The sequence below is a fragment of the Argentina silus genome, assembly GCF_951799395.1.
Source record: "Argentina silus genome assembly, chromosome: 8".
Taxonomy (NCBI): domain Eukaryota; kingdom Metazoa; phylum Chordata; class Actinopteri; order Argentiniformes; family Argentinidae; genus Argentina; species Argentina silus.
Window position 1 is genome coordinate 10048012 of NC_139662.1, and position 15561 is coordinate 10063572.

The 15561-nt window shown below is 43.5% G+C and overlaps 1 protein-coding gene across 2 annotated transcripts; it reads left to right on the forward strand.

Annotated features, from left to right (window-relative positions):
- The first annotated feature begins 7736 nt into the window (after window positions 1-7736).
- LOC310807896 (protein LKAAEAR1-like) lies at window positions 7737-11661 on the forward strand. Of its 2 annotated transcripts, XM_083674543.1 has the most exons (3): window positions 7737-8261; window positions 8499-8624; window positions 11424-11661. In XM_083674543.1, the coding sequence occupies exons 1-3, from the start codon at window positions 7947-7949 to the stop codon at window positions 11481-11483; spliced, it is 501 nt and encodes a 166-aa protein (XP_083530669.1). In that variant the 5' UTR covers window positions 7737-7946; the 3' UTR covers window positions 11484-11661. The 2 variants fall into 2 exon arrangements, with proteins under 2 accessions (XP_083530669.1, XP_083530670.1); XM_083674544.1 differs by lacking the exon at window positions 8499-8624.
- The last annotated feature ends 3900 nt before the right edge of the window (window positions 11662-15561 follow it).

The following is a 15561-nucleotide window of genomic DNA, read 5'->3' on the forward strand; positions in this document are numbered from 1 at the left end:
GAAAAAGCGAACACATGTTTGTCATTTCATTTCCTTACTATAATCGCATTACTTGTGACAAATAGAAAATGAATACTCAATATACAATTCACAATACTTTTCCATACTCTCATAAGTATGACAATTCTCAATCAAATCGGATAAACCAATCGCAATGGCTCACTTTGCTATTTCATTTCCTTATTGTCATGCACGTCCTTCCACAGTGTAAATCGCTTCGGAATCCCATTAGAATTTTCAATTTCGTCTTGATCATGTTAGAAACAGTCAGTCAGACACTGTGGACGGGGGTTTCGTTGAAGGGGTATTTTTTCTTTAGGAAGTACTGTAGGTAGCTAGTGTAACGTGTATAGAAAGGGCATAATGCTACAGTATGATGATCCATCATGTAACTAGCCGTTTCTAACGTAGACCATAGTAGAACTAGCTACCAATTATTTGATCGATATGAGAGAATCTAAGGAGCGCCTTGGTGAGGTCCATGATCCTCTCAATCACCGATCTTGTGGCTATGCAGCGAGGGAACCAAGAACACAATGCAGAGTAGCTAGCTAGCTAGCTTCTTCTACGTTGTCAACAGTATTTGGGACTGAATGGGTACATTCTGCTATGGTCTATGTTAGCTACAGTAGTAGTTCAGGACAACATTACATGGTGGACCGCCATAGCATTATGCCGAAGTCTAGCTAGCTAGCTACCTACTTCCTTCAACAAACCCACGAAAACCCCCGCCCACAGTGTTTGATTGCCTGATTGTCTAACATGGTTAAGAAGAAATTCAAAATTCAAATGGGATTGCAAAATAATGTACACAGTGGGAGGAAGTAAATGACAGTAAGGAAATTAAATAGCAAAATGAGGTTTATCCAATTTGATTGAGCAATTTTGTCTTATGCTATGGAAAGGTATGATCAATTGAATATTGAATATTCATTTTCTTTTTGTCACAAGTCATGTGATCACAGCAAGGAAATTCAATGAGACACATGATAATTACATTTCATTTTTCAATGTGGCAGTTGTACCAGATAGTACTAACAGACTTGGCATGATGCGTACTCAATCATAAAAATGATAATGCAATACAGAGTTTAGAATTTTAAACAAACAATGCATACACGTTTGTGAAAAGGAATTTCAAACACGATATTGAATAACCATTTGCCACTTTTTGCAGGCATATGCTTCCATAGCACAGTAGCTAAGGGGTGTTTCATTTTCTATTGAACTTGATACACTCCCTCATCTGTTCATGTTCGTGTTTGTGTAAAACTCAAAAACTCAGTGTGTGTCTTCGGCCTACTGCAGTGCTCGAAACAACAGTTCCTTGAAGTAAATCACGCAGGACTGACAGTGACCAGATCCCCTGCGTGGAGGTGGAAGCCAGCCTGTCTCCTCTCCTGATCCTCAACCAAACCGACATAGACACGGAGAGAGAGAGAGAGAGAGAGAGAGATAAACAGATAAACAGAGAGAGGAAGGGTGAACAGCTGGCAGACGTGCCAATGAATCACTAACCCTGAGCAGGGGGCCAGGGGGGCACTCTCCCTTCCTCAACTCTCCCTTTGATTTATACCTTCAAATTCCTCAGTGACAGCCAAACAGAGGCACCCAGACATCTCACATCTCCCATGTAAATCATGGGCAGGTCAGAGTCATCTCAATTACAGGCTGAAAATCTTTGCTAAACGCTGGCCAGGTATTTAATAAAGGGACACGGATGAGTCACTTTGGCTGTAAATTGAACCCAGGGGTATTAATTGGGAGAGGATGTAATTGCAGCACTGACTTCTCTCAGCTCCTGGGTTCCTAGCCTCCCACTCACATTCAGTTCAGAGGATGGTCGGGTTGCTGAGATATTGACTCACAGCAGGGGAAGCTGGAGGAGGTAGAAATCAGAGGACGGGCTCATTGTAATGCATGGAATGAGGAATGGTATTAAACACACATGTTTGATACCATTCCTCGTTCCATTCCATGCATTACAATAAGCCCGTCCTCAACCACCTTCTGTCAACCTCCACCAGCCTCCGCTGACTCAGCGTAATGCTTAACAAAGACACCTGTGGGATAAGGCAAACAGTAATTATGCCTACGGAGGGTGGTGGGGTTGCTAAGATATGGACTATAGACTGTCACAGCCTAATGAGAACATATTTTGACATCTCACTTCAGTCATTAAGTGCTATGAGATTACGTTTTGGAATTCAGCCTTGCAGAAATGAACATGGAAGGATGCCATCATGTCGGTTGTGACCATAAAACCAATTAAAAAGCTATTGCATACAGAGGTACACATCCTAACCCTAACAAAAGAAGAGGCAATGCCAGAAGCATGCCATGTGATCACAACCATATTATCTAATCATCTCATACATTCTCATAATCAATAAAGTGGTAATATACCAGGTACAGTTGTGGTCAGAGGTTTACATACACTTGTAAAGAACATGTATGTCATGGCAGTCTTGAGTTTCCAATCATTTCTACAACTCTCTTTTCTGTGATGGATTGATTGGAGCACATACTTCTTTGTCACAAAAAACATTCATGAAGTTTGATTCTTTTATGAATTTATTATGGGTCTTTTGAAAATGTGACAAAATCTGCTGGGTCAAAAATATACATACAGCACCTTGAATTATCAATTTTGGTGATGTAGAAAGTTGTGTCAATCAAATTTGCTTTGTGGCATGGCCTCTTAACTTCTTATGAGTGATTATGATTGACTACAGCTGGTGACTTATTTCAGCCCATTTAAATAGGGAGCACTTTTCTCTCCCTTGCCATGTGTACAGGAGGCACAGACTGTCCTGGTGTGCCAGGCTTGATGACACAGTCCCCTCGCGTTGCAGTGCGTCTGTCCTCTGCGTCTGCCCTCTTCATCTGCCCTCTGTGTCTGCCCGCTGCGTTGCGTTTGCCTGCTACGTCTGCCCACTGCATCTGCCCGCAGCGTCTGCCCACATGTGCCCACAGCGTTGCGTCTGCCCACGTCTGCCCGCTGCCGCAGAGCATTCCTGACAGCACAAAGCACAGGGCAGTCAGACCCACTCTCATTCTGCATCTTCTTCATCGCTCTGGTGTCGTGACATTTACAAAGCACCAGTCTGCACACTCACTCACCCGTTGAGTGGGTAAATATTCAGCATCTCTCAAAGGAGGAAGAAAAGCAGAGATACGTCGTTGATGACTGCACAATTTCTCCTCACTTTAATAAATGTCCTGCTTTCAGCACTATTATGCCTCTTAACTTGAGCTTTCTTTTTTGGGGGGGGAGTGGTGGAAAGTGCATGTTTTGCAATCCTTTGTGTGAAATGTGCTATATAAACAAATAATAATGACTGAATGATGGTTTGGTGGTCTGGTAAGTGGCTTTCTGAAACTCATCAGTCTGAGAAAAGATGTTTGTTTGTTTGTGTTGATATGAAGCCGGTCTTTAAGCTTTAAGTCTATCCTCTCTCCACCCTCTAGTGGTTTTAAAAGGCTGTCAAGGAGCCAGCTGCGGGACACAAGCAGCGCCCACAGATAATGTCAGAGTGATGTGTCACTTTGGTGTCACCTCCTCCATCACATCTGTCGCTTCTCTCTAAATCACCTTGCAGGGGCCTTCTGTAACTAGCAAGCTTCCTTAGGTCCCTCCTCCACTTGACACACACACGCACACACACACACATCTCCATTTGTCAGGGTCACTCCAATCTGGCAACAGATTTACACATACACATTTATCCCTATCCCCTTACTCCTTCACAGCTCTCAGGGTCACTCAGATGTGGGAGGACACAATTACATGTTACACATGACCATCGCATCGTAGCTAACCTCTGCTCCCGCTTCCCCTCTGTCTCCATTCTACCTCCCCCTACTCCATGACAGGTTCTCCAGGGCGGCTCACATGTCTGGGGACACATTTACATGAAACTCTACTCATGACATCCACATCATAGCCTACGCCTGGTTGTTCCTCCTCCTCTCTTGTCACCTGCTTCCCAATGATGTCAGGCTCACTCAGAAGCCTGGGGAGACATTTACATGCGACACCATGCATGGCATCGGCATCCACAACACATCGCAACCTCCGGATCTGATGCACTGACGTGCAAACGGCAAGTGCGCTTATCCTATCGATAGAGCAGTGGGGTGGGAGCTTGCTCATAATGTTTCAAGAAAGTGGCCGTTAGGTACAAGGTCTGACAGGACCAATAGCCCATGACATGTTCCATCAGCCAAACAGTGTATGAGTCAAATATGGATTTTTTTTAACACCCAGTAGGGGTGTAAAGTCAGTCTTGCAGTACATGCCATGTCAAGTACTAAAAGCTAATGCACACCTTGTGCCGTCCAACAGACATGCACACACACACACACACACGCACACGCACACTATGTGCACACATGCACATGCACGTGCACATGCACATGCACATGCAAACACAAGCACAAACAAACACACACACACACACACACACACACACGCACACTATGTGCACACATGCACATGCACATGCAAACACAAGCACAAACACACACACAGACACACACACACACACACACACACACAAGGTCAGAGCCATCCCCAGCCATTGACCAGTTCATACCAGTTCTCCAAATCATGGCATTTGTGAGTGACACCTAGAACATCAATGGCAATTTCATGGCTCTCAGCAAGGGATCAAGAGACATTGTTATGTATGAAATGTCATTGCTTATTCCCTCGGTAATCAAATCGATTCTCCTGTCATCCTCCCAAAGTAATCATTGCTCTCCGATGGCTTTACTCTAGCAGCAGTTTAATTAAGCTGTGAGGCGCCCGTGCGGTTGGTAGGTAAAGTGTTCCTTGCTAATAGACCTTTTACTCTGTGAGTGCTCCTTTGGCTAGGCTCTCACTGCTCACCGCGCTGGACTCCTTTTCTGCTCCAGTTGAGACAGGCATTGTGCCGCGGCCACCCGCAATCATGTTGTCAATGTCAACACTGAGCAGGTTAGCAATTGTGTGTGTGTGTGTGTGTGTACTTTTTTGGTTTCCTGACCCTTCGCCCGAAGAGTTGTCAAGATGAGTCCCTGAGGTAGTACAACAGCCTTGCACAGCCTTGCCGAATGGTGAACAAAGAAAGTACCTCACAGTCAGACATGGACCTCAACAAGTGACAATGTAGGAGGTCACAGACTTTCTTTTGTCCATTTTTTGAGACGATGATTGTTCTTATTATTATGACTATCTTAGACGTTTTGCTGCAGCAGTCACACTGTTTCGTTTTGTCAATACAAGGCCGCCACTGTGTCAACGAGGATACCGAGACGCCCGGGAGGGGTGTGCTCTGTTACAGGCAGCAAACGATATCCACACACAGACTTTTGAACTTTGCTCTCTCCCAGAAGATCAATGCTAACAGCTTGAACACACAGAGGAACAAACACTCCCAGCCTTTCCTCCAGCAGTCATGGCACCAATTAAGGCTGGGTAATATGCTTTAACAGCTACCAGGCATTCAGTGGAGAAAGGGAGGCAGGGATGGAAGGGGGGGGGTGGATGGAGAGTGGGGGAAAGGTGACAGAGGAGAGGGGGCGGAAGGGGTAGGGATGGAGGAGAGAAGCAGAGATAGAGAGTGAGAGAGAAAGAGAGAGAGAGAGAAAGTAAGAGAAAGTAAGAGAGGGGGATAGATGCAGAGAAAGTGGAAAAGGTGAAAGAAGGAGACAGACCGAGATAAAAATGAAGACACAGAAAAGTTAGTGCAGGGCAGAGGTATCCAGGTAGGTGCGTATCCTGGTGTGTATCTGAGGTGTGTATATTTTGGTGTGTATGCTCGCTGTTGTACGGGGTGTGATTGTGAAATGCTTCGGTGTCATCACATGGTCACACATCATTGACTGTCATGAAGCGTGACAGACTGTCTGATCAGATCAACATGACCTGACAGCTGGCCCTCTGTGACTGCATGGGACTCATTAATGAAACGGACGACTACCACGCACGCACACACACACACACACACACTCTCACAACCCCCCCATGTCTAAGGTATACTTACACATAGCCCCTATATTGCAACACGTTCCACTTCATTATTTTGCTTTCAATGACAGGGTGCTAACAGCATCAGTCAACGTCAGTCCTCCAGATGTGGGATGTTAATGCATTGTGACACTCCCCTGCCTGTGCCTGTCTGCCCACACATGCCAGCGACAGTACATACACCACTAGAGTGATAAACCAAACAGAAAACAAACAAACCAAAAAAACACTTACAATTTCTAACCGACAGGTGGCATCAAGCACTAAACTATTAATATCATGATACTGGCTATACAGTATTTTACTGGGCGCTCGCTCTAATGCTCAAACATGAACCACAACAAAAACACCTATTCCAGGATGTAGATGCCAATAAGACAATCATAAATAGCAATGATCTGTATAGACTTAACCAATAGACAATGTACACTTATGACATATATGTATTGTAACAATGGAGGCTGGTGGAGGTAGAAATCGGACGACGGGCTCGAATGGAATGAGGAATGTTTGATACCATACCTCATTCCATTCCATGCATTACAATGAGCCCATCCTCCGATTTCTACCTACACCAGCCTCCTTGTTGTATAGTCTCTAAAGCAGTACATCATCACTCTAAACCTCCTAGACCTAAAAGTCTACTCTGATGTGCTGAACAAAAAATATGATGATACCATGAAAGCTGAGGATGGTGTGTGTGTGTGTGTGTGTGTGTGTGTGTGTGTGTGTGCGTGTGCATGTGTGAGACAACACGTTATCTCAGCATTTGGCCAGGAAACAGTTTGCAAAACAGTTTCAAAACGGAAATCTTGCTTTGTTGGATTTCTCAACACAACAACACACAGGGAAATGACATCACTACACAAGACAGAGATAAGAGCTAACCTATTTGATAAGGAGGGGGAAAAAACATTGCTTGAGATCTTTTCAATTATGGTAAATCCAGATCTGATCTCACCATTGAGCCAAAGCTTGATAGTGTGAATGGTTCAGTGACTCACCTTATCATACACAGCAGGACTTTTTCTGTATTAACTCAAACAGAATTTATAGTATGCAAACAAACACTCCCCTCTTGGCGCTTGTCAATCTGTGCCCTCCCTAGAGAGCATGCATTAGAGCCAGTACTGGGAGCTTTGCAGATATGAATTAATGTTGTTGTTGTTGTTGCTGTTGTTGTTTTTGTTGTTGATATTACTGACTATCACAGCTCAGATATGATAATGGGTGTGGATGTCAGTCTGTCAAGAGGGGATCTTCCACTTCCCACAGACAGGTATACTGCTTCAATTATGGTTGTTCTCAATGGATAACAATACAAAATCTGACAAAGACATCCAACAAGGCCAAACAATTCTGTCAAGAGTCTGTAGATAGGCCTATTAAATATTGTGTCATAATACTGGGTCTTTTTCATTGTGTCGGAACTGCACGAAATGCCAGCAATACTTGATCATGTGGAGGTGGAGGGCCTCAGGTGCTGTAATATTTTACATGTTGGCATACCCCTACCTATAACAGACTCTGCATAGCATTAGGCCTACAGTAAGTGCACTGGGTTGAATAATGTGGATGGGATTAAGTTTGTCACCAGCAAACCCAACTCGTTTTTTGTCCATATTGGGATTTGTTACTTGCATGAGTGTATGTAAAACGAAACAGAGCCCCAATGTCAAAACAAAAATGGAATTCAATAGCGTGTGAAATATTGGCGTGTGGACAGCTCCAGAAAGCGCACTGCTGGCTCCAGGAGTGCGCGCATGGCATCTAGCATTTGCTTCTATGACAACGGCAATAAACAACATGGCATTTCTATGGTGGACAGTCCACTCCACACATTTGGGAACCTTTACTGAAGTGGAGTATTAGGCAACTTTTCGTCGTTTTTATATCGCTTGAACAAGCCCTCCTGGAAAGTGAAAAAAAAAGTATGTCGTCAAAAAGTGACAGACCGACATCGGGGAACAGACGCAGCGTCACTAAAGACCAGGTAAAACGGATGTGTCCTCAGCAGAGGGCGAGGTACCTGGCGTACGAGGAACCACCTAAAGAGGCGAAAACGTCCATGGCGATGTCCAGACAGCGGGTGCGCACTCGATTGGCCGATGAGAAGAAACACCAACCTATGGATCCCTGCGGCGAGAAGGACGCAGCTCAGAGACGCCAGGAGATCGTTGGTCAGATGAAGGCCGCAGAGGCGCGGAATCGCATCCGTCAAATGAGACTGCAGTATATGAGTATCAGGGTATGCCGGTCTTTCATTCACATACTGTAGCTTCAAACCGTTCTGCAATAACCTGATTCCACTTCATCTGGGCCCTTCCTCTAGCCTCTCTCTCTCTCTCTCTCTCTCTCTCTCTCTCTCTCTCTCTCTCTCTCTCTCTCTCTATAGGCCTACTGTATGTGTAGTAGATACCATTATTATAATTCATTAAGGCAATTAATACCAGGCCTTGCACATCTCCCTTTGCATATCTCCCAGGCCCAGGAAATCAATATAATGATTTCATGCCAATCCAGCGCTCAGACAGCAGTTCGCCTAGAGTTAGTACTGCTGCCAGCCAAGGAGAACAACATAAATGCAATCGACTTCCTGGATAAACAGCAGGTGAGACCAGCAAGACCTTTAGAGTGAAACAAATTCAGTTTCTCAGCCGATAGCTTGTCTCCCTTCTCCAAATCATTGTTTTAACAGTCAGTGATAGCTTGAGGCGTGTAAGTTGGAGCCCGGGTATCCAGTGTTCTCTCTGTCTGCATATCTGATGTCCATCCTAATTAATGTTGAATTAAGAGAGAGACAGCCGAGAGGAGAGGGTATCCCCAGAGGAACTGAGGAAATGTGGCAAAACAACCTCTGTTCCGAGCTGCAGCTGTCACACAAGTTAGTAGCTGTCATGAACTATTGAGATTCAATCCCCTGAAGATGTGATACTTTTGAGAACACAGTTGCTGACACACACAAACGCGTGCGTGCGCACACACACACACACACACACACACAAACACACACACACACACACACACACACACAAACACACACACACACACACACACACACTCACACACACACACAGACAAACACATACAGAGAGACACCACAAGCATAGTGGAGATGATGTCTCCTTTGATGCTCACATTCAAACAAGGTATAAGCACGTCTCTCAAGATTAAGTAGCATCTGGCATTTAAGCTGTTGGTTATTTCCTTCCATTGGGATCTCAAAATGGCAGTTGACACGTTCACTTACAACACTCCGAAGGCAGTGCCTGGGTTGACAGTTTGGTTATTGAGCGTCACAAAACTAATGCTATCTCCCAAATACCATGGGAAGGAGTGCAGCCCTGAGCGCCTTACAGACTCAGGCAGAAGAGTGCCATTTAGATTATCTCTGCTATGCAGGTGGGAATTTAAATGACTTTGATTTGTTTGTCATAAGGAAGCACTTTTCTGAAATGTAATTGAACACAACCCCAGCATGGTGGCCAGATTGTACGAGGCAATTGTGTGTGTTCAGAGGAGACATGTGTCTGTTGCTGCACAGTATGTTGTCTCAGGGCTCATGTGTTCCATTCTAGTCAAGAACTGTCATTTCTGAGACTCCAACTCTATACAGAATGGACTAACATTGTCTAGGACTTCTCAAACCCCTATAGCATATCAGCAGACCTGGCAGGGATTTGTCAAAGACTTTGAAAGTATTTGAGTTGTGCTTGATTTAGTTTCGATTTTGCGCTATTGGGACTATTCCATTGGTACCAGGCAAAATCAAGAACATCTTAAGTATTTGAAGGAATTTGACATGTGTTTTTGACACACAAGTCTTCAAATCAGATGTACTACTTTACTATACTACTGTGGGTTGCATCATACAGTATAGACTGTCAGATCTGACACCTTTGTTGTTGTTACATAAATGTGTCATCTCAGAACCTGGAATGTAATTTCTCGATGGAGATGATGGGGGAGTTTTTGCCCAAGCCTCTCGTTTTCCGCCCTCATCCTATGTTTACAACCCGACTTTTACGCATTGGGCGAAATGAAAAAAAAGGAATTAGCTGAATATGCTGGCCATCATTTCGCAGGTGAGCAGTCTGCATTAAATTGGCTGATTGAATTCCATGCCGCCATTTGAAGCACTTACTCAACTCCACGTTATTCGTTAATATAAGCCGTGGTCAAATTCACTGGATGCATTTACCACCCTGCCGTACTTAATGCACAATATTTCTTTAACTTTAATTTGCGGGTACGCCCTTGTCCACATATAAATACAATTACAAAACAACACGTTGAATATGCAATACATTAAAATACAAAGTACACGCAATAATTAATCAAAACAAGAGCATGTCTCTGTGAGCTGGTCCCTAACCAAGGACTTATTATATTAAATATGTGGGACCAGGTGCTCCAACCTCTGTCCACCCTGAAGATCAGTTCATGTGTGACATTAAAAAGTAGCAAGCTCTGAGAGTGTGTGTGATCACCACTGGGTCGTCGAGTTTAAATGGGAGTTTTAAAATAACTGCTTTATATATATATCCAATCCAACGATAAGTCCTTTTCAAAGCCAAATCCTCCCAATCCCACAGAGTGATACAAAAGACAATGGTGGGTGTGGAAACTATCCCTATAAATGAACCACAGAGGGATAAACCAAGTGTAGTGGTTTTAGAACTGAGGCTGCCCTGTGCATGTATATTGTGTCATCATAGTCAAGGACAGGGAGGAGCATCGCCTCAACAATCTTCCTCCTATTCTGAAAGGTGAAACCTTTATGGCATGATGGATCAGACCTGTGTCAGATAGTAGTTGAGATCCTTTCAAATACCCTAAGCCTTTACTTGAGCCTGCCTGGACTGCCAGATGGGCGGTGTTTCACTTTTGGGACTATTCCATTGGTTGCATTGCGCCAGCCAAACTTAATCAAGAAAATACTGTTGGAACCCCCTGTGATGGATAAACAACTGTCACACTCTCGAGCTGCCCCAAACATGTGTAATAACTCTGTAATTACTGTAGCATACAGAGTTGTATCTAGATAGTTACTACTGGTATAGAGAGGTAAAAGTGTTACCAATATAAAACAACAAATGATCTCGCAAAGGCAGCTTGAAATCATAATTGGCTGTTGCATGTAAATTCAACCCTATTCTATACAGTTTACTTTGAATTGATTTGGAATATGCCATGCATTGTGACCATTTGAGCTTTAATACAACTCTATCAAAAATCTAAATCAAGAAGGGTAAAGAGATTTTCCTTTTTTTTCACCCTTCCTCCCCCATGTTTCTCTGCTCACTGATTCCCCCCTCCTCTTCCTCATTCTTCTCCCCCTCTGTCTCGACTATCCATCCAATGCCTCTGAGTTTTCCCTCAACTTTATATCCCTTTTCTTTCCACACAGAGAAGAAGGGTCGAGGAGATTCTCGAGGATGAGAAAGGACTGACAGTATACCGCGGTTGAGGCCTGTGCTTTGAAGTTGAGTTGAATTTAAAGTTTGAGTAAGAAAACAGCTCCATCTCATTCACAACCCTCGAAGGAGAGTTTCATGCTGTTGCTTGCTGCATAACAGACGGCCTTGCCATTAATGCCTCTCGGTGATGACTCAGTGGAAATACTTTGTCCACTCTTACAAATAAAGAACGGCTCAATGGTGACCTTTACAGTTGCAGCCCACTCTCTGTGTGTGTGTGTGTGTGTGTGTGTGTGTGTGTGTGTGTGTGTGTGTGTGTGTGTGTGTGTGTGTGTGTGGGTGTGGCTGTGGCTGTGGCTGTGGGTGTGGGTGTGGGTGTGGGTGTGGGTGTGGGTGTGGGTGTGGCTGTGGGTGTGGGTGTGGGTGTGGGTGTGGGTGTGGGTGTGGGTGCCTGTGTGCCTGTGAGTGCATGTGTGCCTGTGAGTGAATGTATTCTGTAGGATCAGAAATAATAAACTGATGAAAAGTGTCAGACAATATGCAACACAAAAGATCAATATTGGTGAGAGAAGAGACACACATTTGATTCCATTTCCATATTGCAATTTATAGTCCCTCCAAATGCCAGAGTATTGAAGGGGCAGCACATGTTCTTGAAGTAATTTCCAGTGAATTTCCGGAATTAGTCTGCCAGTTTTAGTCCTGGATTAAGAATGTCATTTACAGACCTCTTGGATAGCTGACACAGGTAACACTGTCCATGGTAACTTGTAGAGAGCTTTACTGACACCAAGTGGTATTCAGCAGATCTCATGCAATTAAAGGTGAATGTGTCGACTTAAAACCATTTGCTTTCAATATGATACTGTAGGCCTATTGCACAGTACACTGTTTTAAACATACTGTAAACCAATCCAAATAATGAATACTTTTGCCTTATATTGCAGATTTGACCTACGATTTTTGACAAATCTCAGAATGATAAAACAGGAATATTCTTTCAGGAGACTTGTTGATCATTTTAGTTGTATTGATTTAAATGTGAATACAGTACAATGGTTAAGACGAGCCCAAATAAATGGGTGCCTTGACCCGCCAGTTGTTTGTCCAGTTGTTCATCAGTCTCTTGTTGGTATATGGCGCCCCTTGCTGGACGACTGAACAGCAGATGTGGATGGGGCTGAGAATAACAGTATGTTCTTTATGTAATTTCAAATTCATCAGGAATGATGTGGGGATTACCAGCGATAGCAATGTCATGATGGAGGGGCAAACATTGCAGCTCATGAAATAGCATACAAGAGGTTGTCAATAGCTCACCTGTCGAATAGCTGAATAAAAGTTTTTTTTAACAGATTTTTGGTCGAGGCCTACTCATTTTAACTGGTTAGGTAGGTCTGGAGACGGCTTCATTGAAAATGCGCACGTCAGAACTGGTAATCTAAACGACCCATGAACTGTCATCATTTGAAAAACATGAGGCCACTTAATAATTTATAAAAAAATATAACATTATTGTTATTCATAATATTTGTATTAGTATTAATATTTATATTATATGCTGCTGCTGATGATGATGATGATGATGATGTTGATGATGATGATGATGATGATGTGTTGGCCTAATTGCTCTCTTGGCTTTTCTTTTATAAATAGATCAGTCTCTCTCAGTTATTAACTTATTACTAGCTTAATCACTAGTTAGTACGGCACGAATAGGAGTTTTATGACAAAATGACAACTACCGAGGAAGTCCTCCTGTGTAGAACTGTCCAAGTCAACGCATGCGCCGTTCAACCTCCGTTTGCCTCAGTAAGGGTGTCGATCCTAGAGCTGGAACATTGGAGCGAATAGATACTGTATTCTTACATATAAAAAAAAACTACATAAAAGAAACGGATGTGCCTCCGAAAACGAAACGGATACCGTCCTCCAGATCATTTTAATGCAAAAATTGTAAGTATTATTGATATAGTCATGCCAAGTAAAAGGTTTAGTTTGCCAGTCAATGGTGGGTTTTTCCCGTTTTGAAAAGGTCCGTGATTCCTCAAGAATGGGCAGTCTTGAAGAAGCCCCAGTTTCCCTAAACCCGTAAAACAACAATCATTATTTTGGTCATGTTTTTGGACAACACTCCACATCATTATAGTGAGAATCAAGCTTTCCTGTAGATAGACTGGCGATTGTCTTCGATACAATAATCACTGTTCTCATGCGAAACTGAGGAAGGACTGCCGCTTATTTTTTCGCTTGTTTCAGTGGTTAATTTCTATTACTGGAGAGGTTTGTGTATCGTATTAGTACAATATGGAGATGTCGTTCCCTTTTGGTAGGCTGTGATTTAGTGCCCTTGGAACCACGGATATGATTTATTTGCCATCATTGTGACTAGCGCAAACATGTAACTGTAATATTGAAAGGTGTTTAATTCATGCTCATAAGTTACATGGTTTTAATGGGCAATAGCAAGAGGCGCGGAAGGAATGCGACCGGCAGAACAGACTGTAATACATTGCAAGCGGATTTGTAAATTGTCGAATAGACCTCGGTTTTATGTCCTATGACATCCCTCTGTCCTCTCCCAGACCGTATATGCAAGTTTGCCATACCTATTTGAGGGAGTGTGTTTTTGGTGATTTTTTTTCCCCCCATCAAATTGCGATGCTATTAATGATGGCAATAGACCACAGATCAGTTGAATACTACGTTTTATTGGGTGTTTTAAACGAACGAGCATGACATGTTTGCTATGTTCCGATTATAAGATAGTGGGAGGGGGGAAATCAATGTTTTTTTTCTCAAATCGAGCATCTAGGAAGTGCAAAAAAAAAAAAAAGGCAAAAGCTGAAATGATTATGCTCTTTGAAAGTTCGTTTGGTCCATCCCTAGATAAGATACTCATCGATCATGTGGATTGTATGCAAATGCTTGTCTTTAACCCCACTCCTGTTTTGTTATTCGCGTTAATCACATTTTTTTTTTCGGAGAATTGGATACCTACTCCCTCCTCTCTCTCTCTCTCTCTCTCTCTCTCTCTCTCTCTCTCTCTCTCTCTCTCTCTCCTCATCCCCCCCCCCCCCCCCCCCCCAATCTTCTCGTTGTGTAGTAAAGCGCGTTCGTGACTCATGCGCGAGAGGCTCGGGTGAATGAAATCCGTGTGCGCGGGAGCGGAGTCGCGTGCTTGTGGCGCGGAGGAAGGTGAGGGGGCGGGGCCCCCGGTGTCGCGTGGCGCGGCGTAGCGCTTTGAAGGAGTTCGCGCGTGCCAAAGTCAGCTTGGAAAATGAGTGGAAACGCTTCAAAAGCTTCCTCAGTTTAGCCCAAAAACATAGGATGGAAACGACACGATGAAAACATTGAACAACTGTCCAACTTCTCCATGTGTAGGCCGAACAATAAGCCAAACATTTTTACTCAACAACCTGTTGATACAATGTTGTTGAAAGAGTAATGACAGAATTACAGGGTTTGGCTACTACACAAGAGTAGTATACTGCTATAAGACTACTATAAGAGCAATGTAAAGCCATATCAACAAACTTTATTGGAGTGTTGTGTTTTCACATCACTCTGATTCTTCAGTTGTCAAATATCTGATGAGGTTTTGAGGCGACTTTGTTTTTCATATACATTTCAAATGTTTCACCTTTGAGTCTCGAGTGTGTTTTAAATGAACAAACAAACATGCATGGGCCGAGGTGAGGTAGACCTCTATCACTAACTAAACAAGGGAGACACAGGGCTGTGCAAAATGGAGAAAGACTGAACACAGGCCTACCCGACATCACACAGGATAGTTGACCTTCCATAGCACCTTTTTCATTGTGTTGCCCCGAGGGCCCGATATATACTTTTAAACCAAAATAAAAGGAATAATCCACACACACACATACACAGACACAGACACACACACACACACACACACACACTCCGTTTGGTGCACAACCAGCCGTTCCCTCCATGCTGATGTGTTGAGGCGCTAAGAGATTAACCCAGACCCAGAGTCACTGAGAGAAGAAGAAGGGATCCTCCAGAGGAAGTATGACTCATTCATGTCACTCCGCAGACAACTTCTTCTCTCTCTCTCTCTCTCTCTCTCTCTCTCTCTCTCTACCTCAGGGCAGACACTGA

Bases quoted from the DNA above. Each gene is read 5' to 3' on its own strand.
- LOC310807896 (XM_083674543.1), top strand. From the start codon at position 7,947: ATGTCGTCAAAAAGTGACAGACCGACATCGGGGAACAGACGCAGCGTC. The intron at 8,262-8,498 runs GTATGCCGGTCT...CATATCTCCCAG, and splicing joins TGCAGTATATGAGTATCAGG to GCCCAGGAAATCAATATAAT. The intron at 8,625-11,423 runs GTGAGACCAGCA...CTTTCCACACAG, and splicing joins ACTTCCTGGATAAACAGCAG to AGAAGAAGGGTCGAGGAGAT.